This window comes from Petaurus breviceps, unplaced genomic scaffold (assembly GCF_028583685.1).
Source record: "Petaurus breviceps papuanus isolate PSGF00001 unplaced genomic scaffold, PetGlider_PUasm1.0 178, whole genome shotgun sequence".
In the NCBI taxonomy this organism is placed as follows: Eukaryota; Metazoa; Chordata; class Mammalia; order Diprotodontia; family Petauridae; genus Petaurus; species Petaurus breviceps.
In genome coordinates this window covers 1758422-1784723 of record NW_027185777.1, presented here as the reverse complement: position 1 = coordinate 1784723, position 26302 = coordinate 1758422, and the positions used below count along the sequence as shown (strand labels likewise).

The 26302-nt window shown below is 39.1% G+C and overlaps 1 protein-coding gene across 10 annotated transcripts in view; it reads left to right on the top strand.

Annotated features, from left to right (window-relative positions):
- AKAP9 (A-kinase anchoring protein 9) overlaps positions 1 to 26302 on the top strand; it is a 192806-nt gene that overhangs the window by 140082 nt on the left and 26422 nt on the right. For 9 of the 10 annotated variants that reach the window (XM_069086173.1, XM_069086172.1, XM_069086176.1 and 6 more), the window contains 8 exons: positions 1273 to 1392; positions 5705 to 5881; positions 10195 to 10296; positions 13651 to 13803; positions 14341 to 14520; positions 18013 to 18960; positions 23043 to 23543; positions 24093 to 24156. In XM_069086173.1, the coding sequence (XP_068942274.1) occupies positions 1273 to 1392; positions 5705 to 5881; positions 10195 to 10296; positions 13651 to 13803; positions 14341 to 14520; positions 18013 to 18960; positions 23043 to 23543; positions 24093 to 24156 (2245 nt within the window). The remainder of the gene's footprint in view (positions 1 to 1272; positions 1393 to 5704; positions 5882 to 10194; positions 10297 to 13650; positions 13804 to 14340; positions 14521 to 18012; positions 18961 to 23042; positions 23544 to 24092; positions 24157 to 26302) is intronic. The other variant, XM_069086174.1, reaches the window with a different exon arrangement.

Sequence of the window (26302 nt, the reverse complement as noted above, 5' to 3'; positions counted from 1 at the left end):
AGCATTGACAACAGTGCGGCACCACGGGGCCAGCAGTCTGAACAGAGAGAAGCCCGGCACAGAGGTGGTGGCAAATAAATAGGGACCAATGTGGGAGGAGCCCTTCTGCCTCCCTCTATCGTTGTCTTTACTAGCCAGTGACCCCCACCAACATTTCCTTATGCCGCTGGGAGATTTTCATGGAAAACATTCTAGTCACGTATATAGTGGCTTGTGCTTTTTTTTAATTTGGGAGAATCCTTTAGATGCTTGCGCAACCAGGTGTGTATCTTGGAAAATAAAAGCACATACCCATAGTGCCCTTTATGTATTACACGGGTTTTATTTTTTTTGTGTTTTTCTTAGAGGCTGTCCTTAAGGTTTCAGGATTCTACACTAGTATATACTGTGAACGCTGAAGTGTTTTAGAATTACTAGATTAGAAGTGTTCACTTATTCAATATGCTTTTATAAAAGAAGTCTTATTACCTTGTAGACAAGTGATCCCAAATTAATGTTATAGTGTTCCTCTTATAGAGGAAATGAAATAAATTTTAAGAATATTGTTAGCAAGTCTTTTCACATTTTGCATTCTGTATGGAGACAGCTGGTGGCACAGGGGATAGAGCACTGGGCCTGGATCCAGGAAGACCTTTGTTCAAATATGGCCTTTGATACTTACTAGTAGTGTGACCTTGGGCAAGTCACTTGAGGATCATCATACAGTGTCCAACATAGTAAGCACTCTGTACATATTACATATTACCTGTTATTATTATAATGTGCTTATTTCCTTCCTCCCTATATTTCACATCAGTTGAATTAAATTGACTCATTATGTTTTGTTTTGTTTTTTTGCTTTTTGGAGGCAATTGAGGTTAAGTGACTTGCCCAAGGTCACATGGCTAGGGTTTGGGGTTTTTTTTTGGTGTGTGTATGTTAAGTGTCTGAGGCCAGATTTGAACTTGGATCCTCCTGACTCCAGGGCCAGTGCTCTATTCACTGTGCCACCTGGCCGCCCCTTCATCATACTTTTGACAATAACTTCATTTTATCTCTCTTTCTGAGATTCTAAGTCAAGCACAGAAGTCAGTCTCTACAGATCTTCGTTGCTTTGAGTGTGCCATTATAAGAGCTATGGAGCTAGAGAAGTCTTCATGCTATCATCTCTTCCAGCTCCTCGCCTTCAAGAGGAACTGTACCTATAGCTAGATTTTCTAAAATCATGTCACATTAAGGAAAGATAACACATAAATGACTGTTTCTTCTTTTATTCTTATGCTCAAATCTTAGGAACAAGCAATTGATCGAGAACATGAAAGAGATGTGTTCCAGCAAGAAATACAGAAACTAGAACAGCAGCTGAAGGCCACCCCAAAATTCCAGCCCATCAGTGAGCACCAGACAAGAGAGGTAAGGTTCGGGAACATTGACTGCATCCAACAGCTGTACTTGGAAAGCCTGAAATCAAGTAGACTTAAAACATTTATCCTAGTAAATATTTCTTGAGAACAAGAAAGTAAAACAGGGGAAGTGATGTTTCTCTGTGCCCTCCAAATGCCCTGACTGCTCTTACTGAAATGGAGGCTGCCCTTCTTATTTTATCTTTGGATCACTTTGGGGGGACAGGGAGAGCTACATTATAGTTGTCACTGCCTCACGCTGCCTAGGGTTGTATTTAACATCTTGTTTTCTTAATTTTCCATGTTGCTTCATCTTTCAATTTGTGCTTTGTTTTTTCCGTTTTCAATAAACATTTGGCCACAAACACAGGGAGATAGCTCCTCACTCACTGTATTTCTGACCAAATTTGTTTTCCATGGTTGAAATGAAATACCAAATATACACACCTCTGTTTTCCACTTTTCTTGAGTTATGCACTTTCAGTTATTTCAAAATATGTGCAAATAAGGAGACCATTTCTTTGACTGAACCTTTGGTTTCATAGAGAATTCCTGCTTGGGGAATTCTTTCCAAATGTGCATCAACAATTTATCTGAAAATTCAGCGTGGAGAGTCAGCTGTCTGGGCCACTGAGACATTGGGTCACTCAGCCCTGGGTGTCAGAGACAGGATCTTCTGCAAGCAGACTGATTACTCACTGGATTACGGGATCTCAGGAGTTGGAAGGAACCCAAGAGGCCATCTCATCTAACTCATGTACCAGGAAGCCCTGCTGACAGTCAGTCACATGTCCCTCGCTCGCTCATTCCTGCCCAAATGGCCCCACTTCCCTCCTTCCTCTGCACCTCCATCTCCCTCTGCTCCTTGTACCTCCTGCTCCAGTCCTCAGGAGCCAGCCACAGCAAATCTGATCCCCCTTCCTCAGGACAGCCTTCCAGACTCTTGACTCCAGGGGTCCTGGTGGAGTGGGAAGAACAGTGTGTAGTGTAGAGGAGTGTAGAGTGCCGCTTCCTCACTGTCTGACCAAGAGCAAGTCACCTACACGCTCTGGTCCTCTGTGTCCTTCCCCTGCGCTCCCCTGCTTCTCGCAGCTCCAACAAGGCTGTGGAGCATTAGCGTAAATAATAATCCCCGAGTCCAAGGCAGTGTCTCAGCATTGTTTGTCTTGTGTCTCCATTGCCTAGCCAAGTGCCTAGCACATAGGTATGTGATAGATGCTTGTTGAGTGATTGAATGGAACAAAGTAAGAAGAAACTGATGATGAAGTCCTTAGTTGCTCTGACATGCACATTACTCACTGTATCTGGAAATAGGGCAGAAGACATATATAGGACCTAAAGAGACAAAGCAGGAGTAGTTAACAACTGATTTTGAAAATCTGCTAATTTGCCACAGGTTTGTTTTTATTAATCCTATGCAGACCAGTATTAACCATGTGATCATTCATTCAGCATCTGTGGCCTCCTGAGTGCTCAGCTCTTTTTTAGGCAACATGGGAGATAAAAAAAATAATTAAGCCCCATTAAGCGTGGAAGAAAAGTATGTGTTAGTACTGTACAATACAAAATAATATGTAATTAAGTGCTGAATCATGTGGTAAAGACTATAAATGCCATAGGCATTCAGTCAGGAAGGAGTTCTTGTGAAGGTAAAAGATGGCTTTGTGGAGGAAGGTGGGATTGACTGAGTTTGAAGGATTAAAAGGATAGAGATGTAGTGGAAAGAAGAAAGAAGACATTCCATGCAAGAGGAACAGCATGAATCGAAGCACCCAGGAAAAAATGACCTGGTCTGTCTGTGGGGCAGCGACCAGTTATAATGAGGAAAGTATTTTTATAGGATTTAGCTAAAAATTAATAACTTTATATTTATCTTTTGACTCCCAAAGGACATATGATTCATATAGGAACATGAGTCCTTCCTTAAAGAGTCACAGTACAGTGGCAATGTTCACTGATGCAACAAAGCCAGTTACATAGTTTGTAGGTCACATGTATAGCACCCGAGTACCCATGACCTGTAGTTGGCTAATTTTGTTTACTATCTTCAGTTTTAGGAAATAAACTGTCTCTTCTTCCTACCACCCTTGCAATTAAGGACCTCCACAATCTAAATTCTTATGTTTCCTGAATTATCTACTAATGCTGCCTGAAGCATTATATAGCCTATACAGCCAGACTCTACAACTCCCCCTTCATCTTCATAACCCCATGTACTTTGCTGCCTTTGTGCCTTTTCCCTCTCTCTGGAATGTTACATTTTCCCCTTTCCCATTCTGTTCTACCTCTAGCTATGAGGATCCTGCCCATCTTTTTAGAGTCTAGCTCAAGGGGCAGCTAGGTGGCACAGTGAATAGAGCACCGGCCCTGGAGTCAGGAGGACCTGAGTTCAAATCCAGCCTCAGACACTTGACACTTACTGGCTCTGTGACCTTGGGCAAGTCACTTGACCCCAATTGCCTTGCCTTTCCCCTCCAAAACGACAAATAAATAAATACATACAATCTAGCTCAAGTGCTCCCACATCCATAAAGCTGTCTTAAATCACTCCACCTTGAAATTGCCTCTGTCCTTTAGCACCTTCTTTGTACCTTTCCTATAGTTCTTAACACTTTACTGCCTTGTGTTTTAGTTGTATGGGTACATGTTTTTCCTACCAGAGGATAAAATTTTTTTGGGACAAGGGACATGTCTTGTACATTTTTTGATTGTTTATAATAGTTGATGTTTATATGAAGGAGCTGTATCCCAACCATGTTATAATAGAAATATGAAATATTTAGAAATAGAAACATGCCATGTTTATAATAGAAACTCAATAAATAATCTCTCATAAATGATTATTCACCAGTCAGATGTAGAGCTCCTGAGTTAAAGTCATGTTCTTCCTCCTTAGACTATCCTCCTCCTTTCCTCCTTAGATCATCTTATTTCACTTGCATTTCTGCTCTTTGGGGTGGTTTTCAATCCTCAATAAAAATATGTAGCACTCAAAATGGGATTAATGTAACTTCAGTTAGTAACTCCTTACCCTACTTTTATTATCATGCACAGAAACACCCAAACTTAAAGCTAGAAAGGAACTCAGTTCAACCTGTGGCTAATCAGAAATCCCTTCTACATTGTCCCTAAAAAATAATGATTCTGTCTTTACTTGAAGACCTGTAGTCATGTATGGCTCCACTGTGTCTTGAGGAGACATTTATTTCACTTTTAGACAGCTACAGTTGTTGAGAAGCTAGTTGCTTGAAAAAAACAAATAAAACTGACAAACTTTGAGCCAGTCTGGTTAAAAAGAAAAGAGCAGAAAATCAAACCAATAAAATAGCAAATCAGCACAGTGAAATCACAACATAATCAGAAAAAAATAAAAAGTAATCTGAACTTATTACATACAGTTTTATTCTAACAAAAAAATATAAATGCAATAGAATAGAGGAATACCTTTAAAAATGTGAAATACCCAAGCTGTCAGAAGACTCCATAGAAGGAAATAGAACAAGCTATAAAGGAGCTGCCAAAGGGGTGGGGAGGGAACCGCCTAAAGAACACAGAGATAACTTAGTATTATCCTATACCAATTATTCTCAAAAACTGAGGAATGGGGGAAAGGATCCCGCCATAATCTTTTTATGCAACAAATGTTGTCCTAATAAACCTGGGAAGGATAAAATACAGCCTAGTGGGTGAGGCAGTATGCAAACAATTATATAAAACCGAAATATATAAAGGATGCATTGAAGGTGATCAGCAGTAGGAAGCCCTAACATTAAGAGGAATTAGGACTTTGACTGAGGCTTACAACCAGTAGGACCATCACCAATCCAGATTTTCCCAAAGGTGCAGTTTCTCTCAACTGAGTTATAAATACTTAAATTTGAAGGACATCTAATAAAAAGCAAACATTAAGGGCAGCTAGGTGGCGCAGCGAATAGAGCACCTCCCCTGGAGTCAGGAGGACCTAAGTTCAAATCCAGCTTCAGACACTTAACACACACACACTAAAAAGACTTAGCCGTGTGACCTTGGGCAAGTTACTTAACCCCAATTGCCCTACCTTCCCCCTCCAAAAAAAAAGCAAATATTAAAATTCATCAAAAATAGAAATTAAAATGTGTAACAAGCAAGACAATCTGATGTTTCTCTTTTTCTCTTGCTAATTAAATTTTATCAATTCAGGAAATATCACCTTTTAAAAATTGGGAACAATAGCTGTTTACCCTCTATCCAAAACTTAACAAAATAAGAACAAATTGCTTTCTACTATTAGTATTATACTAAAATAAAGAATTCCAAGTTTATCTTGTGTATTATCTTGCTAGGTTGAGCAATTAACAAATCATCTCAAAGAAAAAACAGACAAATGCAGTGAACTCTTGCTGTCTAAAGAGCAGCTTCAGAGGGATGTGCAAGAACGGAATGAAGAAATAGAGAAACTGGAATCCCGAATAAGGGAACTGGAACAGGCATTACTCCTAAGTGCAGACAGCCTACAAAAGGTAAACTTTATTTTATGAAAGTTAACTTGACAAATAATGCATAAGTGTCAATTATCAAATTTCTGTTGAAATTACTTGATAGGTGTATATTCCTAGGAATATGTTTTTGTGATTTATTTTTTTAAAAAACAACTAATTAGACTCAAAATCCTTTGAATGAGCAATGTCTGAATAAGTTGTGGTAAATGTAGTGATGTTTTAATAAATGGTAAATGAAAACAAAAGTTTGTAAACATGAGAACATACATACATAGTAAAGAAAGCATAACCAGGAGAACAACATAAGCAGTGACCACAATAAATTAAATGAAAACAGTAGTAAAATACATCCTAACTCAGATTAAGTGTGATAACTAATCTTGTTCCCAGATGATAAAGCACATCTCTCACCTTTCAGTAGCAAAATGGACTGACTAGACATGTGGAATGTTACAGGAGCTATCAGAAGTGGTCGTTTTTTATTGGTTAGTTTTACTTTTCCGTTTTCTTTTGTTAAAGAAGTAGGTTCTGTTATATTTTTATTGGTTGGATGGTAGATTAGAAAATTACTGTTGGTATTAAAAACAGAAGACATAAAACTGGAAAAATAGAATTAAATAATTAAATAAAGCAGATTCTAAGAAAACAATGCACAGTTAGAACTCTATTTTTTACTTATTTACATAAGCTGTTTACTCCAGAAACTCAGAAATGAACAAAATAAAGACATTAACTCTATCGTTGTTTACAGTTTACACAGTACAAAACAGAAATCTCAGCAAGAAAGACAATGGAATACATGACCTACCTCAGCTAGAAAACAATACTTTCCAAGAGAGCTGGCCATCAGGGGCATCACTGATTTAGAACACAAGGCCACTCTAAACATCACAGAGGACAACAATAGACAATTAAGAAGAGTTATTGTCTCCAAAATCAAAAAGAAGGAAAAAATGAGAATACAGAAAGATTAGTATAGGGTCCAGTTAAAAAACATTATGCCATGAGGCCTTTCTGTATGAAACCAGCAGTATCATAACAAAAAGAGGAGAAACAGAGCAGATGTGACAGCAGTTTGTAGGAAGCCATTTCCTTTAGTCATAAAATTGCATGATGGATAACAATACCCTTTGTGATATTTCTGCAGATTTTTATCCTGTTGCCCTGATTCTCCCCTCTTGAGTTTCTATAAAAGTGCTCTCTCCGTTCTCCTGCCCATCTGACTGTGTCTCTTCAGTCTCTTGCTGACTCATCATCCATGTCACACTCCCTAAAAAGGCTCTGTCCTAGTCTCTGACTTGGTGACCTGATCAACTCCCATGAGTATGTCACTATCATTTCTGTGCTCATCCCTCCCAGATCTGTCTAGTCAGCTTATCTGCTGAGTACCAGTGCCCAGCTCCTTTTTGAACCGTCAGATGATATGTCTCAGTTATTATCCAAACAGAAGCCATTTCCCCCTGTGTCTTCTAGCTTCCCTGTTTCTGTGAGGGTGCTGCCATCCTTCCCTTCACTCATGTGCATAGCCTCAGCATCGTCAGCTCTGAATTCTCCCTCACCCTCCTCCCCTCACAGACCCATTCACTTGCCTTCTCTGTCTCTGTCACATCTCTCCTGTCTGTCCTTCTCTAGTTCAGGCCCTCACTGTCTCTTATTTGGGCTGCCAGTATAGCTTATTAATTGGTCTCCCTGCTCCAGCATCTCTCCTTTCCAGTAGGAATATAAAGGAAAATGGGATGGGTGGCTAGCAAGGAGGTGGTCCAGGACTAGGTGCTGGAAATACAAAGACAAAAATATAGCAGTCCCTACCCTTAGGGAACATTTTAAAGTATGCATCCCACCTTTTGACAGAGATGCAGAATAAGATACCATATTCAAACAGAGCCAATGCCTTAGTCTTTGAACATTTATTAAGAGCTTTGTACTGCACACTGAGTGACTCTGTCCCTCTTAAGGAGCTCACATTTTAATGAGAGATACAACTGATGAACAACTACGTACATACAAAGTATAGACATTGCAAATGGTAGTTTAATCTCAGAGGAAGAGGGTCAGGGGAGCCGCTTACAGAAGGTGGGTCTTGAAGGAAGCTAAGAGGCTGGAAACAAGGAAGGGAAAGCATTCTAGGCATGGTGGACAGTTGGGTGAGGAAGTCTAAGAAGATTAGGGAGGCAGGAAGAGCCCAGCCTCTGAAGAGCTTTAAAGGCTGATCCTGGAATTAAAGGGGCCACGAGAGCTGGCGGTACAGAGGGGTGGGGAGACATAATCAAACCATACTTCAGGAAAATCACTTTGACAGCTGAGAGGAGGCTGGACTGGAATGAGGGAGACCAGCAGGGCATTGAAGAAGTCCAGGCCTGAGGTCAGGAGCTATCTGCACGAGGGTGATGGCTGCATGAGAAGGCAAGACAGGATGTGTAGGAGAGGGATAGTGATGCTAGAAACCTGACTTGATTACAGATTGGATATTTAGAGTAAAGGTGAATAAGGAATCACAAATGATACCTCAGGTGAAAGCCTGTGTGACTTGAGGTTGGTGGACCTCTCAGCAGTGAAAGAGAAATAGAAAAGATGAGAGGGTGTAGGAAGAAAGATGATAGTTTTATTTTAAGTTTAAGCTATCTACCAGACATCCACTTCAAGATGTTGGTGGCGGAGACTAGAGGACAGGAGAGGAAGGAAGAGAGGAAACAAGTTTTTAAGATGCACTAATTTATTAGGTGCCAGGCATTGTGTTAAGAGAAAGAAGTCAGGGCCTAGATAAATAGACCAAAGAATCATCAGCATAGAAGTGATTATTGAACCCATAGGAGCTAATGATATCACCAAAGGAGATGGTCTAGAGGAAGAAGACACAAAGTCCAAGCACAGTCCTTGGGAGCTACCCAAGGTTGGGTGGTGTCACCTGGGTAAAGATCCAGGAAAGGAGATGGAGAAGGGGAAGCAGGAGAGGTCAGTTTCACAAATGCCTAGAGAGGAGGTGACATCTAGGAGAATTGGTTGATCAACCAAGAGTTTGCAGAGAAGTCAGGAAGGATGAGGATTGAGAAAAGGCCATTAAATGTGTCAATTAAGAGATCACTGGTAATTTTGTTGATAGCAGTTAAATTGACTAATGTAAATCAGAAGTCAGATTGCAGAGAGTTCAGAAGAGACTATTTCATCTGCCACTCACCCCTAGGCTCCTTCTCTTTCTCTCTATTCCCTGTACTAGGAGAGAGCACTCCCCAGCCCCGTTTCCATAGTCTGACTCTTCCCCCCTCCCCATTCTCTCATCTTCTTGTCCAGTCCTTTCCCAGCCATGTCCCACTCCAGCCCTACTACTGTGCCCTGTAGAATTTCCGTCCCATCTTGAGCTAATTCACCTTTATCTTGGACCTCTTTCTCTCACCTCCCATCTCTTAACCCACACTGAGACCTGATTCCCCCGGTGACTGCATCTCCAGCTTTCCTCTACCCAACATACTGGTCCTGAATGGGGAGTCAATACCCCCTGCTTCCCACCACATTCTGCCTTTCTCTCATTCACTCAGCCTTTCCTCTTTTGAAGTTTACTCAATCAAAATTTTCCACCCAGCCCAAATCTCAGTGACTACAAAGCCAACACCAGGTATTTCTCATTTCTCAGGAAGCTAAGAACCTAACTCACTCCTTTCCTCCTCTCCCCTATTCCTGCCCTTCTCCTAGAGGCTTTAATATTCTTGTAATGATCCTAAGTATTTCTATGTATACTTGATGTCTTCCCTCATTAGAGTATAAGTTCATTGTGTTTTGGGATTGTTAGATTGTTTTGTATTTGTATCCACAGTGCCTAGCACATAGTAAATGTTTAATAAGTCCTTTTTGCTTGATTGATTTATTACAAAAGAGGGCTTCTGTTTAGAAGTAAAGGGCATCAGTGAAACAGTTTAAATGCCGAGAAAAGAGCAGAAAGAAGTTCTGAAAGGGATGCAAAGAAGCAGAGCAGTTTGGTTTTCACCATTTTAAATTTAACACCTTTAAAACTGTATGTGTAAAGTTCTCAATTGGATATATAATCTTCTACTCTGTTCCTTGTATATTGAAATGCTTGTGATTATTATTAAAAGGAAATTTTATTTTTTAAAAAAATGACAGACAAGAGTTGCACAGAATAAAATGGATTGAAGGAGAAAGAGAATCCCAGTATCCACAGAAGATCTGCTAAAATAGCGACACGGTTTTGGAAGATCTGTACTACTAATTGACCTCTATCTACTGTTATGCACTATAACCTTTTATTTTATATGTTTGGTGTGTGTGACCCTGTTTGTAAAATTGAGAAAACACTTTTTATGTCTCATTCTTTTTTACAGGTGGAGAACCGAAAACAGTTCGGAGCTGTGGAAGCCAAAGAATTGCCGTTCGAAATACAATTACAGGCAGAACGAGAAGCTTTAGATAGAAAAGAAAAAGAGGTTAAAAAATTCTTAATTTCAAAAAGTAATATTTTAATTGTGTTATTTTAAAAGTATGAGTTGAGTCGGCAGCTAAGTGGTGCAGTGAATAGAGCACTGGCCCTGGAGTCAGAAGGACCTTAGTTCAAATGTGGCCTCAGACACTTAACACAAAAAACTAGTTGTGTGACCTTGGGCAAGTCACTTAACCCCAATTGCCCTACCTTCCCCCTCCAAAAAAAAAATCAAAAAGTATCAGTTGATGATAAAATTTTCTTCTCTAAAATGCTACTGCATGTTAGCTAAAAAGACTTTAATTTTCCTTCTTAAAGGTACATCACTGTGCAGCAATAGGTTTTGCTTAGAAATTGTGATATTTTTAAATTAGTATTTGTTTTCTCTGAACTTGCTTTATTTATTTATTTATTTGGTTTTTTTGGAGGGGGAAGGCAGGGCAAGAGAAATGCCACTTGGGATAAAGTAAAGCTGATATCTAAAAATTCAACATTGATATTTATTCTGATATTGGGACTCTGATAATCCCAAGTAAATTAGAAATAACTTAGAAGAAAGCCAATCAGAAAGAGATGCTATGAAAATATTATGAGAACCACTAAAACTCAGAGTAATCTGAGAGGCTGACTTAGCTTTTTGAAGGAAAAAAAAGGCTGTTTGGCTATGGGTTCTTTTTATTTTTTCAGTTGTATTAGAAAAAAGAGTCAGATAAAAGAAGTGTACCCCTGCTTAGAGTAGCTGGGGTGATTAGAGATGACAAAGTTTCTTCTGCTTTCTCTGTGGAGAAGAATGTGATCCCTCAGGAAAGGGGGGAACAAAAATGGTTAATAGGGAGATGAAGCCCAAAATAAATAAGTGATACTAGAGGGCACTCAGCTACCCTTCAGCTATTCATGGTGAGGCTGCTGGGAAAGGAGTGAGGCTTAGGTGGGTCACCTCCTCCCTGGGGAAGACAGGAAAGGATGGTGCAGTCCTGCCTGTTGTACTTGCACTGTCTGTCCATGTAGCCTCTGTTCAGTAATCCAAATTCCAAGTTGCAAGCCACTTGATCCTGGGGCCAGGTTAGAGAAGGAGTAGTACGCAGACCTCTGGCTGCCCTTCAGAAGAAACTCCTTATGTGGCAGAAAGAGAGCTAGATATGAAGTAAATGACCTGAGATACCATTCCAGCTCTTCCACTTACCTCTGTGACTTTGGGCAAGTCCTTTCACCTTGATGAGCACTTTGGCTCATTTGCAAAATGAGAAAGTTGAATTAGATGATCTCTGAAGGCCCTTGTAGCTTTCAGTTTCTGACCTTTGACCTCATTTTAGGGGATAGGCTGTGTTCTCTGGTGGCCTGAATTTTGACCATTAAAGTACTAATAATTTATGCATTCTAGAGTAGAAGTCAAAATCATAGTAAGAAAGCAATAAAAATTTATATCTCTTTCCTGTTAGAGATTAAAATCTGAATTATGCTTATTTTTCCTGTGTAATCTTACTGGTAGTTTTCTAAACTATCATGTAGTTATATTTTTGTATAGCACTTAAAGTGTGTTTCAGCTCATTAAAATTTTAAAATATGCAATCAGAGTCTTATCCCTTATCACAGAAGGAGCTTTATTTCTTTTCTTTTTTTTTTTTTTAAAGCAATCGGGGTTAAGTAACTTGCTCAAGGTTACACAGCCAGTTATTTCTGGGTGTGGTGCTAAGTATCTGAGCCCGGATTTGATCCCCAAGTCATCCTGACACTGGAGCCGGTGCTTTTACTCACTGTGCCACCTGGCCGCCCCTAAGCAATTGGGGTTAAGTAACTTGCTCAAGGTTACACGGCCAGGTGTTTCTGGGTGGGTGCTAAGGAGCTTTATTTCAATTCTAAATTGAATTAAGCAAATATTTATTCAGCTCGTATTATTTGCAAAGTAATTGTGCTAGAAATCACAGGGGCTATAGTGACAAATAAGATATAATTGCAGCACCTAATATGGCATCCTATTCAGTGTAGAAGTGCTTAATAAATGTTTGCTGAATTTCTGTAAAGTCGCCCAAGGGGCACATAGCTTGGGCTTGGCTCCTGGCTCTGTCCCTTACCAGATAGTCAGTCTTTTTTCTCCCAGCTTCATTTTCTCATCTGTAAAATAAGGAGATGAGACAAGGTGATTCCTAACCTCCTTGACAGTTCTGATATTCTGTAAACATTCACTGTGGCTTTTACCTCTCAGAAAATATATGGCCTTTTAAGCACAGCAAGACACTTACACTAAGAGCTATAATATACTATAAAAAGTTATCAGTCTCATAAAAGAGATAGAAAGTGCCAGTGGAGGGCTAATGTCTGCTGGTATCAAGAATGACTTCATTGAGGCCGTGGCATTTAAACTCGTGAGAAGGGTTTACTTCAGTCATGGTATTTGTATTCCAAGGGCCTAACACATAGCAGGCATTTATTCAGTACTTGTTCCCTGATTGTTTGGCATGAAAGAACAGGCAGGATTTTGACAGGTAGGTAGAGGGAGAAAGAGGATCCCAAACAGAGGAGAGAGCTAAGCAGAGGCACAGGAAGAAGATACTGAGTCATCTGGTCTGGTTGGAGCACAGGTTGGAGAAGAAGGGAACTATTGGGAGACAAATCATGTCATTGAGGGTTGTGAAAACCCCGATAGGAATTTGGACCTTGTTCTGTGGTCCATTCAGGCTTTTGAACAGATTGGCTTTAGGAAGATTCATCTGTCAGCAATGGGATGTGTAGCACAGTGGAGAGAGTACTGGCCCTGGGGGCCAAAAGGCAGGGGTTTCAGTCTGAGTTTTGCTACCCTCTGTCTGTGTGACTTGGGGAAGTCATCTAACCTCTGGGTAACTCGGTTTCATTATCTGTGATAAGGGAATCATACATGCCCTACCCTTCTTCAGGGATTGTTCTGAGGACCAAATATTATACCACTCAGCCTCGGTTTTCAAATTTGCAAAAATGAGGAAATGATAGCACCTATGTCACAAGGTCATGAGGTGCCAGTGATATAATTTATCTGCTCTAGACTCACTAGCTTAAAACTGCTTAGTTTGTAATACAATAGGAGAGTCATTTTGTAATTTCTTTTTTAAAATTATCTCTGCACCAGATATGTCTGAAAACTACAGTGATGTAGTTTAATTGACCATAAAAAACCTTTAGAATTGCAGAGTATTAGAACTAGGAGGGATCTCACAGACCATCTAGTCCAGCCCTCTTATTCTATTGGTTTCTTAGAACCCAGTCAGTCTAAACAGAAAATATAATTCTGAACAGGTAGCGGTACCTCTTTTCCACAGGATCTTTTGGGAAATAAACATGTAAAAAGAACTCCTTTCTTCTATTTCTGTTTGTTATTTTGAATGTGTAGATTACAAACTTAGAAGAACAATTAGAGCAGTTTAGAGAAGAGCTGGAAAATAAAAATGAGGAAGTTCAGCAACTACACATGCAGTTAGAAATACAGAAGAAGGAGTCTACTACGCGCCTTGAAGAACTCGAGCAAGAGAATAGATTGTTCAAGGTAATTATTGGAGGCAAATGTTTCTTTTTGGGTTTTTTTTGTTCAACTGAACTATAACTTGGAAACACAAATGTGGATCCATTACAGTTAAAACACTTTATATTGCACATGAAAATTATGTAGGTACAAAGTGGTTAAGAAGGCATTTACTAAATTAGTTTTTTAAATCAAGTAAGCACCCATTTGAGCAGGAGGAGTGTGGGATGGCAGCATCATACACTGGAAAGAATGTTAGATTTGGAGTAAAGATACAAGGGTTCAGATTCTGGCTGTGACACTTAGCAGCTGTGTGATCAGGGGCCAAGAAGCCTCCATTTCATCTGTAATGGGCATGGCAATATACCAGCCTCACAGAATCGTTGTTAAATGCTTTTTAAAACTGAAGACATTTTAGAAATGTGACCTATCATTATCATTATTTTTTCAATAGTTTTTGTTGTGCATTTTGACATTCTAATTTATATAATCTTTAGTTGGAAGAGCATTCAGAAAATGCCACTATAATCCCAGCCATCGTGTTTTATTATTCGTTAACAGGATGAAATGGAAAGACTAGGTTTTGCTGTACAAGAATTTGAAGATATATCTACAAAGGACCATCATCAACTATTTGGGAAATTTACCCAGATGATACAGGAGAAGGAATTAAAAATTGGTAGACTCAATGACCAAATTACAAAACTTCAACAGCAGCTTGAAGTTACAACAGATAACAAGGTATAGTTATCTTAAATTAACTGATACCTGAAATAAATTCTAGAGCTAGAATTATAAATAGCAGAAATATTGAGGTTTCATACACAGTGATATTAAGTAGAGTTCAAATGTTTCTTATTTTCTAGGCTCCTAGAATCCCTAATACATTTTCATTTCCTTTTGGCTTCCACATTTATTCAAATTTTACTTAAACGAAAAAGCATTTAGTATATAAAAATCATTATCTCTGTTTCCCCCACCCACCCACCCCTGATCATTGCAACATTCTAACATTTCTTATTGTATGGGTATCTCATGTTTCTTTGTGGAATTCTAATGAATACACACACACATCCACACATTATAGGCACATGTATATGTGTGCCATGTTAATCTATAATGAAAATGTCTATTTGAGATTATTGATGATAGCATATTGTAGTGAACTTGGAGTCAGGAAGACCCAGGTTAGAGTCTGGCCTGAGATATTTAAGAGCTTTGATCCTGGGCAAGTCATTTAATCTCACTGAGCCTTAATTTCCTCATCTGTAAAATGAAGATAATCACAGTGTAGAAGCATCACCTAATATTATTATGTTTATATGTAATAAATATATAGATGATTAACTTTGAAGAGTAATTAGAGCCATTTGGAAAAGAATTATGAAATATACCTGCATACCACAGTTAAGTATGGGCTTAGCTATTGGTGCCATCTTTTGCATACTGTTTTTACTTCAGCAGTTAATATTTAAAATTCAGTTCAGCAAACATTTTTTAAATATCATGTGAATGAGAAAAGAAAAAGAAATTGAAGGAATTAGAATAGGTAGTGAGGAAACAAAACTATCACTCTTTGCTTATTATGATGATGGTATACTTAGAGAATCAACTAAAAAACTACTTGAAATAATTAACAACTTTAACAGAGTTACAGGTATAAAATAAATTTACATAAATTCTCAGCATTTCTATATATTACCAACAAAGTTCAGCAGCAAAAGATAGAAAGAGAAAGTTCATTCAAAATAACTGTAGACATTATAAAGTATTTGGGAGTCTGCCTGCCTAAACAAACCCAGGAACTATATAAACACAATTACAAAACACTTCTCACACAAATAAAATCAGATCTAAACAATTGGAAAAATATCAATTGCTCATGGATAGCCCCACCAGATATAATAAAAATGACAGTTCTGCCAAATTAATCTACTTACTCAGTGCCATACCAAACAAACTACCAACGATTATTTTATAGAGCTAGAAAAAAAATAATAAAATTTATCTGGAAGGAGACCTAGCTATACCAGATCTCATACTGTGTTATAAAGCCGTAATCATTGAAACACTCTGGTACTGGCTAAGAAATAGCACCGTAGATCAGTGAAATAGATTAGGTACACAATACATTTTAGTAAATGATAATAGTAATTTGGTGTTTGATAAACTCAAAAGATTCAAGATTTTGGGACAACAATTCATTTTTGGCAAAAACTGGAAAACAGTATGGCAGAAACTAGGTACAGACCAATATCTCACAACATATACACCAAGGTCAAAATGGGTACATGATCTAGAGATAAAGAGTGATAACCATAAGCAAATTAGGATAGCATAGCAGCATTTATGTGTCAAACATATGGATAAGAGAAGAATTTTGGACCAAACAAGATATAGAGAACATTTAAAAATGTAAAATGAATTATTTTGATTATATAAAATTAAAAAGTTTTTGCACAAACAAAACCAATGCAACCAAAATTAGAAAGAAATCAGAAAACTGGGAGAAAAATTTTTACTGCAAGTATCTCTGGTAATGACCTCATTTCTCAAATATATAGGGAAATTTTATAAGTTTATAAATTTATAAAAAATATATAAAATTTATAAAAAATATAAGTCATTCCCCAGTTGATAAAGGGTCAAAGGATATGAACAGGCAATTTTCAGACCAAAAAATCAAAGCTGTTTATAATCATATGAAAATATGCTCTAAATCGCTATTGAATAGAGAAATGCAAATTAAAGCAATTCTGATGTACCACCTCATACCCATCAGATTGGCTAATATGACAAAAAAGAAAAATTATACATGTTGGAAGGGATGTGGGAAAACTGCGACACTAATGCACTGTTGGTTGTGAACTGATCTAACCATTCTGGAGAGCAATTTGGAACTACACCCAAAAGGCTATAAAACTGTACATACCCTTTGAGCCAGCAATGCCACTACCAGGTCTGTATCCCAAAGAAATTTTTTTTAAAAGAGGAGATGAACGTGTTTGCACAAAAATATCTATAGCACCTCTTTTTTTGTGGGGACTCAGAATTGAAAATTGAGGGTATGTCCATCAATTGGGGAATAGCTGAACAAGTTGTGGTATATGATTGTGCTATGAGAAATGACAAGCAGACTAATTGCAGAAAAACCTGGAAAGATTTACGTGAACTGATGCAAAGTGAAGTGAACAGAACCAGGAGAACAATGTACATAGTAACAGCAGTATTGTACAATGAACAACTATGAATGATTTAACTATTCTCAGTAATACAGTGATCCTAGATAGTCCTGAAGGACTATCTAATATGACAAAAATATGAATAAAAAAATCTTATCTGCCTCCAGAGAAAGAATTGATGAAGTCTGAATACAGACTGAAGCATACTATTTTTCTTTCTTCCTTCCTTCCTCCCTCTCTTTCTTTCCAAGTTTTCTCTCACAGTATGACTAACATGTAAATGTTTTGCATGATTACACATATATAACCTGTATCAGATTACTTACTGTCTTAGGGTGGGGGGAAAGGGAGAAAGTAGGGTTAGAATTTGAAACTCAAAACTTAAAAAAAACCAACCAGTGTTAAAAATAGTTTTCACATGTAATTGGGGGGAAAATAAAATAAAAATTTTATTAAAAATAAGGTATACCATTTTATATGCCATTTTTATATGTTGTATACACACACACACACACACATATATGATAACTGGGTTAGGTTCAGGTAATAGTAAAACAGCAATACAGTAGACCCTACCCTCAAGGAGTTTGTATTCTGTTTGGGAATATAATTTCTTAGCTGAGTTTATTTTGGAGATTTTAACTACATTTAATCAAATTATATTGGATTTGGTGATACTTTCTATGTGATTCCAATTTTTGATGTAATAAATAAGGAGGTAGTCTATATTGAAATCAACAGGATATGATATAGTCAAGAAATTCAGAATTTTTTGAGTACCCAACTTTGGTCCAAAATAACATGAAATGGGGGGGGGGGGCTAGATGGTGCAGTGAATAGACCACCGGCCCTGGAGCCAGGAGCACCTGAGTTCAAATCCAGCCTCAGACACTTAACACTTACTAGCCATGTGACCTTGGGCAAGTCACTTAACCCCAATTGCCCTGCCTTCCCCCCTCTAAAAAAAGCAAAAAAAATTTAAATCATGAAATGGATGGAATGTAAATTGTACCTTTTGGTGGGCAATAAAAATTTTTTCATTAACTTGTAGGTTATTGAAGAAAAAAATCAATTGATACAATATCTGGAGTCTCAGCTAGAGTGTCTTAAGAGTGACCAAGAACGTATAAAGAAAAATAGTGAAGAAGAAATAGAACAGCTCAATGATGTAATTGAAAAACTTCAACAGGAATTGTCAAGTATTGAACAGAAGACACCGGTGGACTTTCCTTCTCTCCCAGAGGAGTCTGACAGTCTGAAACAGCAGCTGGATACTCTAAAAGCTGAAAAACTGGCTTTGGAGCAGCAGGTGGAGAGAGCACATGAAGAGGTGGGCCTTGCCCAGACTGCCCTTGAGGAGACTCATTTCCACATGAATCGTCTGGAAGAAGAACTGAACGTCTTGAAGGAAGAAAAGCGGGACTGGGTACAGACTGGCAGTGCCAAGGGCATAAGGGAGGATGACTACAAACACCGACCTGGGGACTTGGTGGCAACTTTCGAGCCCCTGGAGAACCAAGCTCGCCTCCAGCCCCTGGAAGACAAGAGCAGAGCCTCTGTCAGCGATGCGGGGCTGGTGCTCAGGGAGCTTCAGGAGAAGGAGGCAGAGCTTACACAGTGCTGTCAGCACATGGAGGGTGAGAAAGAGCAGGGCCAGGCCGAAAGGGAAGTGCTCCAGAGGGAGATCAGCAACCTCCAGGAAGCACTCCAAGAGCAGGTGGCCGCTCTCATTGTGAGTCAGGCCCAGCTCAGAGCCGTGCAGGAGTATGTGGGGTCATGGCAGCCAAAACAAGCAGCTTCAGCCAAGCACCATGAAGAGCCAGCATCCAGGCCATCAGGACTAGCTGCTGTAATGTCCCAACAGCAAGGCCATGTGGCTGAAATGAAAGAGAAGGAACCAACAGAAGATGCAGAGAAAACTACTTTGGAAAAAGACCTTGAGAAGAACCTGGAGGAGGCAGAGAAGGAAGAGGAAGGGGAAGACAAAGGAATGACTAAGGTCAGTTCAGACTTGATGACTTACCCAAAAAACTACTCTTACTTTAAAATCATAGAATCAATCACAAAGCATTTTAGAGCAGAAAAAGACCTGCCAAGATCTTCCTGTTCAACCTCCTCACTCATTTTACAGAGGAGAAAACTGGCAAAACTCAAATGCAGGTCTCTTGGCTCCCGCATCTAGTGATCTTTCTAATATTGATTGGTAATCGTATTAAGCTTTATTAAAATTTAACTAGTCAGGGCGGCCAGATAGCACAGCGAGTAAGAGCACCGGCTCCAGTGTTGAGAAGACCTGGAGATCGAATCCCGGGCTCAGACACTTAGCACCCACCCAGAAACACCTGGCCGTGTAACCTTGAGCAAGTTACTTAACCCCAATTGCTTAGGGGTGGCCAGGTGGCTCAGCGAGTAAGAGCACCGGCTCCAGTGTTGGGATGACCTGGATCAAATCCGGGCTCAGATACTCAGCACCACACCCAGAAATAACTGGCCGTGTAACCTTGAGCAAGTTACTTAACCCCGATTGCTTTAAAAAAATATATATTTAACTAGTCTAGTGTATGTTTCACAATATACACTGTATATTCTTTTTCTCTGAACCGTAAAAAGACCATGGGTCCTAGAGTTAGAAGACCTGCATTTGAGTCCCTAGTCAGATGCAGTCAGCTACTCATCTGTCAAATAATAGGTAATATTATTTATTTGTTATTATTATATAATTGCCTTCTCATAGCTAGTGTAACGAAAGCACACCTTAAAGCAGTCTATAAAGTGCATTATCTTTATAATATGTTGTTCCTAAAGTCCCTTCAAGCTCTAAAACTACAATTTTATTATGATTAGAATTAGTGAACAATTTATGATATTTCCATTGTGTGAAAAATTTTGTAGTGATTGGGTCATTGCAACATGACCAAAAATAAGATACGGAATTTTCCTTTCTCAACTCCAAACGTTCTCCAACTTTGACAGGGGCACAGAAGGTGTGTTGTAGTGGACAGAGAGCTGGAACAGGAGTCAGGAAGACTCAGGTTACCATTCCATCTCTGATGCTTCCTAGCATGTGCAAACAGCCCCAGTTGTACCTTCCTTTCAGGGCTGTTGTCAGTCATTCAGTCAGTCAGTTGTACCAGGCTGTTTGCTAAGTTCCAGAGTTACAAAGAAAGGCAGAAAACATCCCTTACTCCCCAGGAGCTCTCACAGCTTCATTTGGTGGAGCAGGGGAACAATAAACAGACAACTAGATACAGACAAGCCATGTGAAGGATAAATTGGAAATAATCCATAGGGGCAAGGCATTAACATGAGAGGGTATCAGGAAGGTGGGATTTTAGCTGATACTGAAAAGAGGTCAGGGAAGCCCAGAGGAAGAGGAAGGCCATTCCAGGCATGAGGGACAGCCAGAGGAAATGCCCAGAGAAGAGTAAAGAATATGTGTGTGGGGCAGCGGGAGCCAGTGTGAGGGACAAAGGGCAAAGTATAGGGGGAAAGACAGGCTTGGAACACCATATGGTATTGTATTTGTTCCTGGAGTCAAGAGGGAACCCCTGGGAGTTTATTGAGTGGGATGGGAGAGTCATGGTCAGACAAACCTCATTGTGCTCAGGTAAAATTATATGTGTAAAAACCTTTTACAAATGTAACTATTTAGCACTCGAAATGCATTTTTGCATTGACACATTAAATACAATTGTTAGACTCTCAGAGTAGACACCCCACAAAAGGTCATTTAACTTCTAATTTACCTGAATTGTAAATATATTGTTATCTCAGACCTTCAATTTCGTTGGTACAGGGAGCTCTAGGTTAGGAAACTCTCCACTACTGCACACTGTCAGTCAGCCATTCTGAGACTCGGAGTCTTAGAGCTGCCTAGGGCAGTGAGGGAATTGTAACTTATTCAAGGTCATAGAACCCATATGTGTGTATGATGGAGGGTCAGGAACACACTCCAATGTCTAGTCTCCACTGTCTCCAGTTAGTAGGAAGGTGTGACCCCAGGGGCAGAGGGGACTGAGGAGGTATGCATTTCAGAGTAGATTTCATCTGGAAGAATGAGGAGTTTCTAGAAATCGTGAAGTCTAGGAAATCAGCCAGGTGGGAAATGATGGATAAGAGACTCCAACTAGCTTGTTTACATAGAAACTAGAATGTAAATGGAGATTTAGGGGAAGGATGAATCAGTGTGTTAGATTCTAGACATTCTTTAGCCCCGAGGATGGGCAAGTAGGAACAATTGGGAATGGGGTAAAGTAAGAAGGATAGTCTCCCCTTCTCTATCTGTTAATCCTGCCTCTTCATACCCTAGACCCTAGGGGGACTAGACTTAGAAGCTTATCTTCCATGCTTCCCTGTTTTCTGTTCCCTTGGAAGACCATATCATGAAATAAAAATGGAGGAAGTCATTGGCTCAGGCAGGAAATAGGTGGCAGTAGAATTTGAAAGGGTATGGACAAACAAAGAGCTATACATCTTCTATTCCCATTGATAAACATTACTAATATGCATCATTTTACTTCATAATTAATTTTTCTAGCTGATAGATATAATATTTCATCGTATTGTATTTCAAAATAGATTTTATTAGTAACCTGCTAATATATGAGTGGCAGGAAAAGTATCATAGCTTTGGAATATTTAGTATAAGTCAAGGGATTTTATCTTATCATAGTTAAAACTCCCAGTTGATTCTTATTGTTGCATTTTTTATATCAAGACTTCATTCAGATACAGTTTCCCTCTGGGAAAGTAGACTCATGACCAATTGGTGGGTACCCACATGGTAAATTTTTCCCTAAACTCACAAGTGTGAATCTCTGTGAGGATGTGGAGATTCTCTTGGTCTAGAGGAAAGAACACTGGCTCTGAAATCAGGGTTCACACCCTGCCTTGATTAATAATATGGCTTAGGAAAAGTGCCTTCACCTTCCTGGACTTCCTCACCTGGAAAATGGAAGGCTGGACTTGAGGGTCCTTTGAGCTCCTCCTCTGGTCCTGGGAGTCCCTGCTTTCAGATTGATCAGTCTTTCAAGCAGTTATGATAATGTGTTTTATTCTCTCCGGTGTATTAATAATAACCCTTTCCCAAGACTGGGTTCCTTGAAAATTTTCTTTCTCTTAGAGTTGTCTGAAGACATTCCATGGTTTGAGAAATGTCTTACTATTTACCAAAGTCATTTCAGTGGGTTTTTTTTAATGTTTTCATATAATTCCACTGTATTTCATTTTTGCGTAGTACTATATTCATGATATTGTCCATTCGAGATCCACTAAGACAAGTGAAAGTAGGGAAGTCTTTTTGCTAAGCTTGCCATCATTAAGGCAGCCAAGGACCTGACAAACTAGAGAAAAAGCATAAAAGCATCAAGAAATACTAGTATCAGCAGCATGATCCCTAATTGCCTATTCTAACAGGCTTTCTCCAGTTGGACTATATGACCAAGTAGAAAGCAGATGGAAGTTACACAAAATAACAGAAATTTTGTTTATTCTGACTCTCTTTACTGTTACCTTTTTGGTCTGGATTTCGTGGAATTCTCCTTTGCTAGAGGAAGGAAGCCTATATAACCACTTGATAGTGAGATACCCAGGTGACTCAGTAGCACAGCGGAGATAGTCCCTGAAGACCTAGGTTTCCATCCTGCTTCAGCCACTGACTGGCTCTGTGACCCTCAGCGATTCCTCATCTGTAAAGTGGGGATAACAATACTAGCATCTGCCTTGTGGAATTGTTGCAGGTTTCAGATAAGCTAATGTGTTTCCTTAAAGTGCTGCATAGGTGCTCACCATCATCATCATCACACGTGGGCTTCATATCATTTGCAGTGGTACAGGCAGATGTGAAAGAATAAACATGCCAGACAAAGGGCATCTGTGAGTACGGGACTTGGTTTCTGATATCTAGTCTCTAATTTATGTACTTCTACAAAGCGGTCGTGATTTCTTTTATCTTGGTAAAGGTCAGTTTATATCATCATGATTTATTAAAACTCTTCATTGTAAAAATTTTTCCAACTATCTTGTATTTGTTGCTGAAAAATTGCATCACAAAGGTCTCTTACCCCATTCTTCCTATTTTAGGTAAGAGGAACCAGTGGGGCGCTTCAGGAAGCACTAGGCCAAATTAAGCACCAGCTCATGGAAGCTGAAAAAAAACTTGAATATTCAAAAAAAGAAGGTGAACACACAGAATTAGAAAGCACAAAGTCTTTGTGTGACTTTGGACAGATTCTTGCTGAAAGAGATTCTCACTTTCCTGGTAAAAACTCCTCATCTCAGACAGATAAAATCCTCCAGGTCAGTAGTGGCAATCAGACCTCACAAGCTCCTGTTAAAAACACAGGGATCCAAAGTGATTTGCAGAGCACCTCTTCATCAGAAGATGTCACTAAAATAGTAAGACAGTTCACTGAAAAGATTGACCAAATGCAAGAATTACACGCTGCTGAGATCTTGGATATGGAAGCCAGGCATATCACAGAGACTGAGAACTTGAAGAGGGAACAGTTTATGGCTGTGCACTTATTGACAGAGGAGTGTGGTGCTCTGAAGGCAGTGATCCAACGCCTCCAAGCCAAAGAGGTACAGGCCTTTTTAAGTGCTAGCTTAGCGGCCGCTGTAGTCATGAAGGGCAGAGCTTTACACCAGACATTCTCCAGTACCCATGTTAGCTCTTTAATGTTTCAGTAAGGAAGAGATTGAAATGGGTAAGAAGCTAAAAGGTAACCGTTGTTTCATTTATCATAAAAAGGGACAGAGATGGATTCCTGATAGTATCAGAGAAGAACCAAGAGCATTGGGGAGAGGGCTGGACTTGGAGTGACAAAGGCCTCAGTTCACATCATGCCTCAGACCTCTCTAGCAGTGTGGCCCTGGACCAGTCACTAAACATATCTCTGCCTCAGTTTCCTCATCTGTCAAATACTGATAATAATAGAACCTGCTTGACAGGGTAGTTGTGAGTCATATGAAAGACTAAATGAAAGGCACTTTGTAAACCTTACAGCAATAATGATAGATTTTTTTAAATTTACATATATACATATGCACATACCAATTGTTATTTTTATCATTTATTGGGCAAGACAGTAATAACTCTTGTTTAAAATGCTTTTGTTCTGTCCAATATAGGGAGTTTCAGTCCCTGGATCAACACACTCTGACTCTTATCAAAGTAGAGAAATGTGTTCTAGTGGTAAGTCATGATAGAATTTTATTTTTTTATATTTTCCACAATAGCACATTCCAAATATGTTATGTGGCTGTTATGTGAAAAAATTCCTTTCATTTTTGTCATTTATTTTTTTAATGCTTTATTAACTTCTGATTTACATCATTCATTTCCACCAGATTTTGAGTTACAAATTTTCTCCCCATTTTTCCCCTATCCACAGCCCCCAAAAAGCAGTCCCACAGGATATCCCCTCCTCCAATCTGCTCTCTCACATATTTTCTCCCATACCCCTTTCTACTTTTCCAGGGGATCTGTATGCCTCAGTGCCTGTACATCTTATTTCCCAATAACATGTAAGATGGTATTAATAATAGTATATATGTATACATTTATATATATATACATGCACACACATATACATATATATATATTTGAATATTTGATTTTAAAACTTTCAATTCCAGATTCATTCCCTTCCTTCCTTGTCACCCACCCTTACTGGGAAGATAAGCAGTTCAGTATAGGTTGTACATATGTGGCTAATGCAAAACAATAACATAGTAGATATATTGTAAAAGACTGACTATATTTCCCCCCCTCCTATCCCACCTCCCACTTGTTCTATTCTCTACTTTGATCCCATCCCTTTTCAAAAGTGGGTGCTTCCAACTTCCCTCCCCCCCAGCCTGCCCTCCCTTCCATCATTTCCTCTCTCCTCCCCTTCCCCCCCTACTCTCCTGGAGGGTGAAATACCCTATTTAGTGTGTATTTCATTCCTTCCTCAAGCCAAATTCAGTGGGAATAAGGTTGACCCTATTTTGCCTTCCTATTCTTCCCCTCCATTGTAACCATTTTCCCTTGCCTCTTCTGTATGAGATAGTTTACCCCAGTCTGTCTCTCCCCCATCTCCTCTCATTATATTCCTCTCACCTCTTAATTTCACCTTTTAAGTATCATCCCTTCTTGTTAAATTGGTCCTGTGCCCTCTATCTATGTATACCTGTAAACATATATACACACATTCACATATGTATTCATATGCCCTCATACATATGTATATACCCTCATATATAGACATATGTATATATTTCTAATCCCTTCAACTACTGAGAAAAGTTTCATAAGTATTTTTCCATGTAGGAATGTTAATAGTTCAACTTTGATAGGTTCCTTATGATTTCTTTTCCCTGTTTACCTTCTCGTGCTTCTCTTGCTTCTTGTATCTGAATGTCAAATTTTCTATTCAACTCTGGATTTTTCAGCAAGAATGCTTGAAAGTCCTCTATTCCACTGAATGACCATATTTTCCCCTGAAACATGATACTCAGTTTTGCTGGGTAGGTGACTCTTGGTTTTAATCCCAGCTCCTGTGCCCTCCGGAATATCATATTCCAAGCCCTTCGATCCCTCAGTGTAGAAGCTGCCAGATCCTGGGTTATCCTGATTGTGTTTCCACAATATTCAAATTGTTTCTTCCTGGCTGCTTGTAATATTCTCTCCATAATCTGGGAATTCTGGAACCTGGCTAAAATATTCCTAGGAGTTTTCTTTTTGGGATCTTTTTCAAGAGGTGATCGATGGATTCTTTCAACCTCTGTTTTGCCCTCTGGTACTAAAACATCAGGGCAGTTTTCTTTGAGAACTTCCTGGAGGATGATTTCTAGGTTCTTACTTTGGTCATGGCTTTCAGGTAGTCCAATAATTTTTAAATTATCTCTCCTGGATCTGTTTTCCAGGTCAGTGGTTTTTCCCATGAGATATTTCACATTGCCTTCTATTCTTTCATTTATTTGGATCTGTTTAACAGCATCTTGATTTCTCATAAAGTCATTAGCTTCCATTTGCTCCAGTCTAATTCTGAAGCTATGATTCTCCTCAGTGAGCTTTTGAGATTCTTTTTCCATCTGGCAAATTTGGCTTTTTAAGGCATTCTTCTCCTCATTGCCTTGTTGAGCCTCCTATGCCATTTGAGTCAGTATGTTTTTTAAGGTATTATTTTCCTCAGTCAGGCTGTTGACTCTCATTTCATAATTGTTCTGCATTGTTCTCATTTCTCTTCCCAATTTTTCCTCCACTTCTCTTATCTGCTTCTTAAGGTCCTCTATGGCCTGTAACCAGCTTGTATTTTCCTTTGAAGCTTTTGGTGCAGGAGTTCTGACTTCACTGT